This window comes from Drosophila ficusphila, unplaced genomic scaffold (assembly GCF_018152265.1).
Source record: "Drosophila ficusphila isolate 14025-0441.05 unplaced genomic scaffold, ASM1815226v1 contig_174, whole genome shotgun sequence".
NCBI classification, from domain to species: Eukaryota; Metazoa; Arthropoda; class Insecta; order Diptera; family Drosophilidae; genus Drosophila; species Drosophila ficusphila.
This window is the reverse complement of record NW_025064066.1, coordinates 273450-284564: the sequence shown is the minus strand read 5'-3', so window position 1 is coordinate 284564 and position 11115 is coordinate 273450. Positions and strand designations below refer to the sequence as shown.

General features: G+C 41.5%; 3 protein-coding genes across 3 annotated transcripts; all 3 read right to left on the bottom strand.

Annotated features, from left to right (window-relative positions):
• Window positions 1–2646: 2646 nt before the first annotated feature.
• Window positions 2647–4564, bottom strand: LOC108101044 (outer mitochondrial transmembrane helix translocase). Its single transcript, XM_017205226.2, has one exon. The coding sequence runs from the start codon at window positions 4505–4507 to the stop codon at window positions 3356–3358; it is 1152 nt and encodes a 383-aa protein (XP_017060715.1). The 5' UTR covers window positions 4508–4564; the 3' UTR covers window positions 2647–3355.
• Window positions 4565–6563: 1999 nt separating this feature from the next.
• On the bottom strand, window positions 6564–8069 carry LOC108101021 (COP9 signalosome complex subunit 1). The gene has a single exon (XM_017205191.2). It carries the CDS (start codon window positions 7960–7962, stop codon window positions 6826–6828), a length of 1137 nt encoding a protein of 378 aa, XP_017060680.1. The 5' UTR covers window positions 7963–8069; the 3' UTR covers window positions 6564–6825.
• A 731-nt stretch (window positions 8070–8800) lies between these two features.
• On the bottom strand, window positions 8801–9842 carry LOC108101031. The gene has a single exon (XM_017205203.2). It carries the CDS (start codon window positions 9672–9674, stop codon window positions 8886–8888), a length of 789 nt encoding a protein of 262 aa, XP_017060692.2. The 5' UTR covers window positions 9675–9842; the 3' UTR covers window positions 8801–8885.
• Between the last annotated feature and the right edge of the window lie 1273 nt (window positions 9843–11115).

The window sequence follows — 11115 nt, the reverse complement described above, 5'->3', positions numbered from 1 at the left end:
ACTTTATTGACTGAAAGGGGTTAGTGTCATATGAGTCTGGCTGCTTTACAGCAATTAATTAAATTGATTTTTCAAGGTTTGTGTGGTTGGTAAAATCCCGTCTCGTAAAGTTCTCCCTAGCCAATTGTGCTCTTTTACAAACACTCGTGAAGCGTCACAACTGGTGCGGATTTTATTACAGCAATTTGCATAATACCATCAAGAAAACCGGCGCAATATAATCGTAATTTAAGCGACACTTAAATTAGCCAGATAAATTAGTGAACTCATAAGACATTTTTTTTTAGTTTTTATAATGTTTTAAGCGATAAGCGAGTATAAATACAAATGATGTTATTTAATACTAGATGAGCCCAAAAAATTCAACAAAGTAGATTTTTGTAATTTGATTGTGAACTTATTATTACCGTGTGTTAGTAACTTTATGAATTTGTTTATAAGAAAGTTAGTTACCAATAATTGGTAAACTAGGTTGATAGATGTTTATTTCCTCAACAATATCATCATTCTCCAGAGACATTTTTGGAACCCCAAAACTTGGTGCCGAAGTCGTTGTCGTTTGGATTGGAATTGGAGGACTTTGATCTCTCCCGTATTGTCTCCACACGCGTAGGATAAACTCAATGTGGCTAAAAACGTCCGTGTAAATACTTGGCTTATTACACCTTTGGTTTGTGGTGGCGATGCCGATTTGGACAAACCTATATAAGTTTTTATGCATAATAAACGAACCAAGCGGACTGCTGCAATCGGGGTTGCACAAATTGCTTTCCGGATTTCCCGCGCAGATCTGGCTGGTAAATATCATACCTAAAGAAGTGACGCACATTTCTGGAGGCTGACGCCGAATATCTACTGTCCTATATTTATCAGTGTCGTTCTCGTTCTTGCGCTTTCCCCATACAAGACCAGTGAGCACCTGGATAGTGTCGACATAGCGTTTCCAAGAAGGATGCCACAAAATACAAATTGGTCTTATGTTATCTATTTCATGAAAAAGTTAATAATAAATAATAATGTTTGAATACCAAAAAAGTTGAAAAACCTACCTGTATATATAACGTAAGTAACCAGCTCTAGAATAGCAATGTCATTGGCATTTGTATCCATGTCGTAAAAGGGATGATTGTAAACATATTTTACATGATGCTCTTCTGGGGGGCGATGTTCTTCCCGGCTCCCTCCAAACTCCCCCAGACGAACTATTCTGTTACAGAAACAATTTGTTCTCATTTACATATTTCTGGATATGTTTTTTATTACTTACAGTTCTGAATTCGCCTCAATGCAATGAGCTGCTGTAAGAATGAGCTCTGAAAAAAAAGAATTAGCTTAGTTGCATCGCTTTGGTTGTTATTAAAAAAAGTATTCGCTTATACCCTATATACTATACAATAATTTGATTTTAATATAAATAATTTATATACGTACTGTGGGTGATCAGCGTACCGCTGCAAACGAATATTAAGTCAGTCGTATGTAGAAAAGCAATCCAAGGACTCAACGAACTGTTTGAAGGAATTCCACACTCGCCGTCAATAAATTGTGTTAATACCGGTATTGGAAGTAAAAATAATAGAAGTCTGGTGAGAACCGACATTCCGATTTCTTTAGCTTTCATTGCGCTACTGCTTCTGCCTGCCGAGCGGTCGAAGCTCTCGGTTTGTTATTATCGACAATGAAGCTTATCCACGCGATTCCAACCTTCGTATGTCAATATTAAAAAAAAAGCTCGTATATTTTTGAAAAGTCGCTCTTTTCGCATTTCTACACTCGATCGTAGGACCGTCGGCACCAAAAGCTTTGAATTTCGGAGAATTCGGGAAATGTGCTCCCAAGTTTACTGTCCGCCGATGGCAGTCAATTTTGTTGTTTACAATGGAGCGCACACACGTCCATACGCACCCCACTCCCACACTCCACACACGCACACAATGACAAATAGCAAACAATTACAAGGGGGCGGGGCGGCGTTGTCTCCGCCTCCTATCTCTCTGGGCTCTGCTGTTGTTGTTGGTTTTTGGCCGCAATAAATACAATTTGCATGACAAAATAGCAAACAACGGCAGCTTTTGCATCTGTATGTGTGTGTGTGCGGGTCCCTGTGTGGGTAAGTGTGCGTGGGCGGATGAGGCAGGGGTGGGGGCGTGGCACGGAAGCGTCTGCAGGTTCACTCAGCCAAACAAAACTACACACAAAAACAATCAACTGCCCGTCCAACGCAACAACAATCGCAACAAAAAGAAACGAAGTCGATGCTTCAAAAACCGAATCAAAAAGTACTCTTAAACTAAAAGTTCAAATAAAATATTCGATAAATTGTCTATTAAAAATTGTGAGATTAATCTGTATCATAAATAATTTTATCCAAAAAGATTTATTTATAGCGTTAGATGTGTTTAAGGAGATAGTTGGATAGATTAGACTTACATTTTTATTTGACTACATATTTTTTTAGATTTAATATTTCAGCTAAATTGAAAAAGACTTTCCCGAAAGATTATAAACCTTTTAAAGATTTTTCTAGAAGTATGCAACAACGTCTTTAAAACGCCAAAACTATTTCTTAAAGCAAGTATGCTTCGACAAATATTTTGAAATGGGAAAAAAACCACACAACTATAAAGCAACTATGAACACTCGCACTTCATTACTGCACACTGTATTTATTAATTAACTTCTCCTTCCTGAAAAGAGCAGATGCATGAGGAAAATAAAAATACAATTGGCAAGGGTATAGCAGAAGCAAACGAGGCGGAGACTGAGGCTCGTAGTTAGGCTTCTGCCGCTTCTGTGAAACAACTTATGAATATTCAATTTTACATAAAAGATTTTTTGTTGTTGCTGTCGTAGCTGTTGTTATTTTGAGTTTTTGTTGCCACTGTGCTGCTGCTGTTCTTTCGCAGCCGCTTCTGGTTCCAGTCTTTTTTTTTCAGATTTTTTTCGCTGCTCTTCATAGATGCAAAAACTCCTCATGCATGCCATGAAATGTGAAAAATATTGGTTGGGCTGACAGGGCGGGGTGTTAAAAGCTGGATAGGATGGCATAAGAAGATATACAGTGGGTGGTTTCGTTATGCAGAATCAGACAGACAAAAGTATAGTGCAGATATATAATTCTAAGTCTTAAGCACATTTTATTTAATCTGCTTTTAAAACGCACATTTCATTAAATTATTGTTTTACTTATCGAAAACATTTTTAATTTTTCTTTTACGAAACGTTTTTCAATCGTAAACTACAAATTTGCTCTAAACGGTTTTAAAAATTAAAGCATGTGCAGCTTTTATTGTCGGACTTAGAAACTTTTTCATAGATCCTTTTTCAGCTTATATTCCCGATTTTTTTGGTGGCCCTAGTCCAAATCGAGATCTTTTTCGACAAGGCTGTGCGCCTGAAACTTGGACACTTTCATGACAGTAAGGGATTTTAGAAAGTCCTCCATGCGTATTTCCAGTTGTTCGCATTCCGGAAGGCTCTGGTCCTTCTTCTCCAAGCTTAACCCCCATTCACCCTCTCTGGCTCCCTCACCGATGTCTAGCTTTTCGCGCATAAACTGGCGCATGCGGTACATGGAGGCGTGGCGACATAATTCCCGCAAATCGGATCCCGAGAATCCATTAGTCAAGCGAGCCAGTTCGGGGAGGTTGACTGCGGAGTGTAGCTGCTCACTTTTCAGGATCAAGTTGAGGATCGAATTTCGCTGGTAGTCACGCGGCACTCCGATGTGAAATTGTGCCGGCATTCGCCGAAGGATGGCCTTGTCAAGGTCCTGCGGCCGATTGGTGGCCCCCAGGACGAGGACACAAACATCGGCGTTGCTCATGAGACCATCCCACTGCAGCATAAACTGGGTCTTCATCATGGCAGTGGCTTCGTGATCTCCACTGCCGCGCACTCGCAAAAAGGATTCGATTTCGTCAATGAATATAATGCACGGCTGAATTTTTTGGGCCAACGTGAAGACAGCAGTGGCCAGCTTCTGACTTTCACCATACCACTTGTCCGTCAGCACGGCCACGTCCAGATTGATGAACCGCATTCCTGCATCCTTGGCAATTGCCTTGGCAATTAATGTTTTGCCACAGCCAGGGGGACCATGCAACAGGACACCTTTCGGAGCCCTCCACAGCTGCGATCGGCGAAAGAGATCGCGGTGGCGCACTGGCAGCACCACCGTCTCCCTCAACTCCTGGATAACTCCATCCAAGCCAGCTATGTCCGCCCAACTGACATCAATGTCCTCGGGAGCTACGAGATTCGCGGCGATCACTATCTCGTGCTCGTTGAAGTCGCGGGTTCGGATCTTTAGGGCCGTATCTCTGACAGAAGAGTTCAGCTTACGCAACTGCTGCTCCGCCACTTGCTTGGCCTTGTTGCGCATCTTACTGTTGGGATCCAGGGCGCCGAGCATCCACTTGGCACTGAAGTAGGTAATCGCAGTCACCGCACAGACCCGCACCACCATGGCCAGAATTTGGACACGTGACCCGTCCGGCGAGTCCATTTTTCACACTGCAATTTCTATCGGTCGAAATTTTCAGTTCTAAAACGACTTTTGACAAACGACTATAGTCTTCCTGCGATTTATTAAAATAAATGATTACCCTGTTCATTTTTTAATACAGTAGAATCCGCTTATAGCGACTTTCAAGGGACCGACGATTTTTCGTCGTTATACCCGGAAGACGCACTAAGCAGAAGGATTTAAGTGTAAAAGTCTGTCTGGGGACCAATCAAGCCATCGAGTTTTCGTCGCAATACCCGGACGGACACTATAAGCGGAGTCTTTATAACAGGATTCTACTGTACATTTGTTTATGAATTTCATAGCAGAAGACAACTTTCCTTAAAATTAAATATTTCAATTTTGAACTTGAATCTTGTTTAACATATATTAAATTTTAAAAAGTAAATTCTTTTTAAAAGATTTTTAATTTGTATAAATTTATCGACGTTTCATACCACTGTGCAGAGTGAGTTTTAATTTCTGTTTAACTTTTCTAGCAAGCACCAGCTCCTCCTCGAGGATTTTGACGCTAACCTGTAGGAAACGGTAGCAAATAAAACTGAAAAAGAGTGAATGGAAAGCGGAGAAGAATGTTTTCTAGTTTAGTATCTTTTAGCGGAAGTCAATGTAACAAAAGATAAACTTGTCGAGCCAGCTGCTGTTCCTTGTTCTTTGTATCTGGCTGCGAGGCTGCGAGGCTCCGCTGCTGTTCCATCGGTATCCTGCTGAATTGGACGCAGCGGCCAAGGACGAAAGGCTAAGGCGTAAGACGGTCAGAAGTATTAACTAAACACTGCAGCAATTTATCTGCGAACCCCTTTTGCCACCCTATTTTCCCAGCCCAATGAGCTTAGGTCAGTTCTGCGCTTTGTCTTAAAGTTTTCCCTGGTACCCTTTCCCTCCTTGGAAAATCGCTGTGCACTGTGTTGTTTTGGGCTTCCTTCCGCATTACAAAAGAATTACTCAACACAATGTCTGGCCGAAGTTTTCCACGACTAGCAAGTGGAGGTAGATCAGCGCCGTTCCTTTTTTCCGCCGCTTTCCTCCAATAGTTTTCATATCCCCAGCTCAGGTGGCTCTACCATTCCCCAAGATTGGTGTTTCTTAGAAATCTTGCTAGACTTTGAATGCATTCTTTTCACTTTTGTGTGTGCTGATTAAAAATTAAATCCAATTGCCACCCGGAAATATTTTAAATTGTACAACGAAAGATACTAAATGAATGAAAAATAATTTGATTTCATTCAAAATGGCGTAATTCTTTAACTTGAACTATTTTATTTTCCATTGCTTAAGAATAGGTATTCAACTCAAACATTGAGCTCTACTACCATTTTGGCACTTTAGAATCTGATCTGCTCTTGACCTTTCTGCCACTTAAATGAATTTTCCAGACTTGGCCTTAGCTTTTCAATGGAAATCGCAGTAAATAGGAGATGCCAAGATGCAGGTGAAAAGCTTGGGAAGCATTATATCATACCACCCCCTTGGGCCCCATTATGAATGCAATTTCGGTGCGCACTTTGTGCAACATCTTTAAGCTCGTTAGCGTGCCGAAAACCTTTATGTTGTACGAACGGCCCAACTTCTTTGACTGTCTATTCGCCTTCTTGGAGCTACTTTTGAAGAGTTCATAAAAATCACTTCAACTGTGCAATATTTTATGATTTCACCGTTTCTCCCCGCTTTCACTGTATGCCACCCACCCACTAGTTTTCCTTCCAAAGTTTCGTTATCCTTCGTTCTTTCCCTTATTCTTTCTTCTTTGTGAGATTTCAAGTTCGCTCGTTCGTTCTACTGAGCACACGAAAAATTTAATTATATGTTTTGTTGTTATTGCTGTGCCTGAATTGCTGCAGAAACGGATGCCAACGGAAACTTTTGGAAAGATTTAAAAATGTGTCATGCTGCCCAAAGCTTTCGACAAAGAATTAGTTTGTACAAAATTTAGTCTTAAAATATTTTTTTTGAAACAGCAATTTATAAAAACGGCCATTCAGTAACAGAATTCATTATGGAAAAAGAAACAACATTTAAGGGTTAGATGAAAAAATGCGTTGTAAAAATATTTATTTGATTTTCGTAAGTTTTGGATTTGGCCTTACTTTTTTATGTACATAATGGCAATCAAATAGGTAAAAGTCTGCATTCGCTTGCGTTATCTGCATACAAATTTAAAGTCAAATCCATTAAATAAGAAAATAATTTTCATTATAGCTAGAGTTAAGTGCCTAATAAACATCTTTGGTATTAAGTCGAATTAAATAGAAGCTTAGAAGCTCAATGAGAAATTTTTAATATGCAAATAAACCGTATTAAGATCTATGCCTCTTCCCAGAATCGGTATTTGTTTTCCTGTCTCTTTTGTGAACTAGTCTGGCCATAATCATATCGTACAGTTTGTCCACATGAGGAGACAGGTAGACATCCATCCTAACATAATTCTCGATTTCGCGTAGCATTTCCGCACAGGTGTCAAGCTGCCCCTCGCAGAACTTGGCCAAGATGTTCCATATCTTTGGAGCAAGCTGGGCAAAAGGCTTAAAGGATTCGGAATTGATGGCATGTAGCTGCAACTTATCTCGATCGAAAGTGGCAAGAGCACAGATTCCGGCATAAAGGCCGACATCTTCGGGTGCCACGATCTTATCGTAGTCATATCGCCCGAAAGGAGTGTTCAGAAAGTACTGTGCCGCCGATTTGTAGATCTTCAAACCCAAGTTGGCCAAACCGGCAGCACAACTCAGACGAGCAGGAACTTCTTGAGCCAGGTTTTCAAAGCCAAAAGCGTACTGTTTTGCCTCGTCAATGTAGGTGAGGACATGCCACCAGTTTTCCATGTAAATGGATACCCTGATCAGATTGCGAAACATAATGATCACATTCTCGCTGCTGGTACAGTAGGCCCTGGCTCGAGCGTAAAACTTCACTGCCATCTGCAGATTGCCGCTCTTCTCGTAATGATCTCCGATGTCTTGCAGAATTCGTCGAACATTAGCGCTGCCACAATTGGATTTCTTGAAGTTCAGCTCGGCATCCAGTTCTTGGAGCATCAAGGTCGCCTCCATGGTGTTGTCCTCCACCCAGTAGGAATCGTATGGCACCTCCATTCGCGCCCTGCCACTCGATGTACTTGCCTCACTTCCATCGGGTTCAGAAAGCTCTCCATTTTCCTTCAGCTGCTTCAGCGATTTTCTGCTCACCTCAACGCAAAGCGTCTTATAGAGCTCATCGTATAACTTGACATTATAGGTGGTCTTTACGTGATCGATGGCCAATTCGAGGGCAGAAACCCTCAATTCGGGGCACACCTGTGCAATGAACTTCAATCGGATGAGCCTGGGGATATCCGTATACCGATCCGCGTAGCTGGGCAAATGCAACATGGTTCCATCATCAACGGTGCCATTTCTCGTCAATGTATCTAAAACCATATCGCGAGGATCAGACATCCACGGTTCCTAGATGAGAAACTTGTCTGAAGTGCGGAAATTTCTACGGGTGAGGTCCAAAAGTATGTGATTGAGAAAGATATGTGTACTGAGACTTACTACACTAGTTGGTCAAGAAATACGTGCAATGAATAGAATAGATAGAAAAGAAAATATTAAATATTGGATACTTCCATTAAACTGATTTTCTTCTATCGATTTTTCCCTTCAACAGCAAGGCATTCAACCAGCTAAAAGCACCTAAGAGCCAAATCAATTCCTAGCTTTTGCACGATTTTCCTCCTATTCGGTTTTGGCCATTTCGCATCTGCGTGAGGAAGCAAAGGACCAACGACCAGGCCAATAAATCCAGCCAAAAGCGACGCATCAATAAACCGTTAACTAGCGGTAACAATTTCTTATATATGTACGTTTCGATTCCCTTTCGCCCACTGATTTATGGTTTTCTGATGTCTGCGATTTCTCAAGTTCTGGTAATTTGATTTTTGCATATTCCCTCCAACTCCCAGCCAGCCCTCTTTTGATCCTTTTCAATGCCTTTTGCCAATTTGATTTGTATCTGGATAATGGAATTTGGTTATTTCCCGGGTATTGTATCCATTTCGGACAATCTGCAGATACAGATTCGCGCACGGGCTGTTGCATATTGCATTTTTGCGAGCATGTCAGGCCACCCGGCGACCAAATAGCCGTAACAATTTCGGACCAACTTACACGTGCACGTTAAATCGAATGAATAACTACGTACCTTCGACGGTCTTTAAAAATCCGAAATAATAATAAAAAAGCAAATTTATATTTTTACAAACATAATGCATAATAACTTTAGAAAGAAGGATTCAAGAAGCTTCACTGGTATTTATTTTGTAAAACACTACCGCTTAAAGATCGTTCAGTTCGTTGTCAATCAAAATCAAGCTCGATCAGCCGTGACGGCGGCGATAGTACGCCCACATTTCGCAGATGGCCGGCTTGGCCAGGCATTTGCACTCGATGGGTCGGGCATCCGGAACAGCATCGCGACAGCACTCGGAGAAGCTGGGATACTTGGTCTTTCGGCGAGTGCCGCACCGCCTGAAAGGCCGAACGCACTTGGGCGGATTGCGGGCTTCCTCACAGCAGTTGGGCATCTTGAAGCGCGGACAAGTGGTCGGTTTTAATGGTTTGCACGGCTTGATGAGCTTGAGATCCTGTGCGCCCAAAACGCACATGTTAACGGGGCACGTGTGTTTGAAACTCTTGCGACAACGCCGCGGCATTGGCGGCGGATCGTGAACACAGTGGGCCTTGCGTTTTCGCTGCTTGACCACGCACTCGTGCCACGTTCGCTGATACTCTCGATTGTGCATGTCCTGTGGCTTATAGTGGGTCAGATCAAGGGACAGGGTCTCCGTGGCACAAGGATCGGCTAGGCAATTTTTGCGGCTGTCGATGAAGGCGTGTACATTGAACTCGGGATCCGATCGGCATTTGTATTCGGTACGGCGCGTCGTCTGCCAGCAGGCATCGTACACCTTGGTCCTGTCTACCGGCTCCATTCGCTTGAGGTCCGGACGCGGCGTCCACGTCGGCATCGGGTACTCGCTATCCAGGGCATCCTTCGAGTGCGAGCTACCCTCAGTCTCCCTGTGGTACTGTCGACCACTTGAACAGAACGGCAGATACGACGCCTGCATCTGCAGCCTGTGCATCATTGAAATCCTTCGCAGCATCGTTTTGATGGATTAAAACTACTTCACAGCGCGTCTTTTGTTAAAACGGAGAATTTTTTAGTTCGAAATTGGTGATTGGCCGGCGTAAAAACTTGTCAATTTAGATTACTATTGACCGCACGACATTTTCTCGATTTGGTTGTGCTCCCTTTTGATACAGTCTATGGACTGAGGTACTGACAGAAGGGCTGGGGTGAAATTACTGACACCTCAACTGAGTCAAATCTCATGGGTGATACGAATTTGTTATATTGCCTTGCAAGATTGCGGTGGTTCAAAACCAATAGTTGATTTTTTATAATTCGACTGCTCTCATTATTGTTACACATTTTACAATAACTTTTTTTATGTTAAATCTTATATATATAAATCTCCTGTCACGATGTTTGTCCGCGATGGACTCCTAAACTACTTAACCGATGTTAAATTAAATTGACATACCATGAGCAGTCTGGTCCAACTTGAAAGATAGGATAGCTTAGATCTTTAATTATAATATTATTTGTCTATAATTAATCGAAAGTCACAATTATCTGTTAACTCCAAAAGAATCTAATAGATGTCGATACTTCTTGACTAGATTGAGTAAGTAAACAATAGATGGCACTGCTATGAACAATTTTGATAGAAAATTCGTAGATTCTGGGACTGAAGTTCGTAGGTTTGCAAGAAAGGCTTAAAAGTACGTAGATTTGCTGCTATGCTAAACCGACAATAGCCTGATTACCACGTGTTATTGAGGTTAAGGTATAAATTAAATTTATTTTGTATTAAACGAAAAAGCGTGAAATTCAATTATTTCTACTTTTTTAATTTTTGGTGTTAGCATAGCCAACCACGTACGTACTAGACCGAAGTGTAAATCAAATTCAAATTATAGTGACGATAATACAGTGAAATCATTCCTGCTTTTTAGTTATCTGTGCTTCATTATTTAAAATTCTATAGATATAAAAAATATACATGTAGGTATTGTCACATAATTATAATAGTAAATTAAAATGCCGCCGAAAAAATCTAATCTCAACAACGTGAGCAGCAGAGAGGCACGACGCAAACGTGTTGAAAGAGCTCATCAGTTGCCAGAACAAGTCGATACAAGAAATACAGCTCAAAGAATTAGGACAGTGGAAGGTCGTGCACAAGAATCTCAAGAACAGCGTAGCGAACGTCTGCAACAGAATATTACGAGAACAAGAGCGGCACGAGAACGAAACATAGATAAAGGAAAAGTGGTCCTTTTGCCACGTATTCCAATAATACCGTCGGATCTACTATACCTTTCAAACGGCTACAGTTTCCAATTCGTTTAGCTTTTGCCATGACAATAAATAAGTCTCAAGGCCAAACAATGTCCATTTGTGGTTTGGATTTGGAAAGTCCGTCCCTTTCTCATGGACAACTATATGTTGCATGTTCACGTGTTGGAAAACCGTCAAAT

Excerpts from the sequence above, each read along its gene's own strand:
- LOC108101031 (XM_017205203.2), bottom strand. The coding sequence starts at position 9,674 with ATGCTGCGAAGGATTTCAATGATGCACAGGCTGCAGATGCAGGCGTCG.
- LOC108101044 (XM_017205226.2), bottom strand. The coding sequence starts at position 4,507 with ATGGACTCGCCGGACGGGTCACGTGTCCAAATTCTGGCCATGGTGGTG.
- LOC108101021 (XM_017205191.2), bottom strand. The coding sequence starts at position 7,962 with ATGTCTGATCCTCGCGATATGGTTTTAGATACATTGACGAGAAATGGC.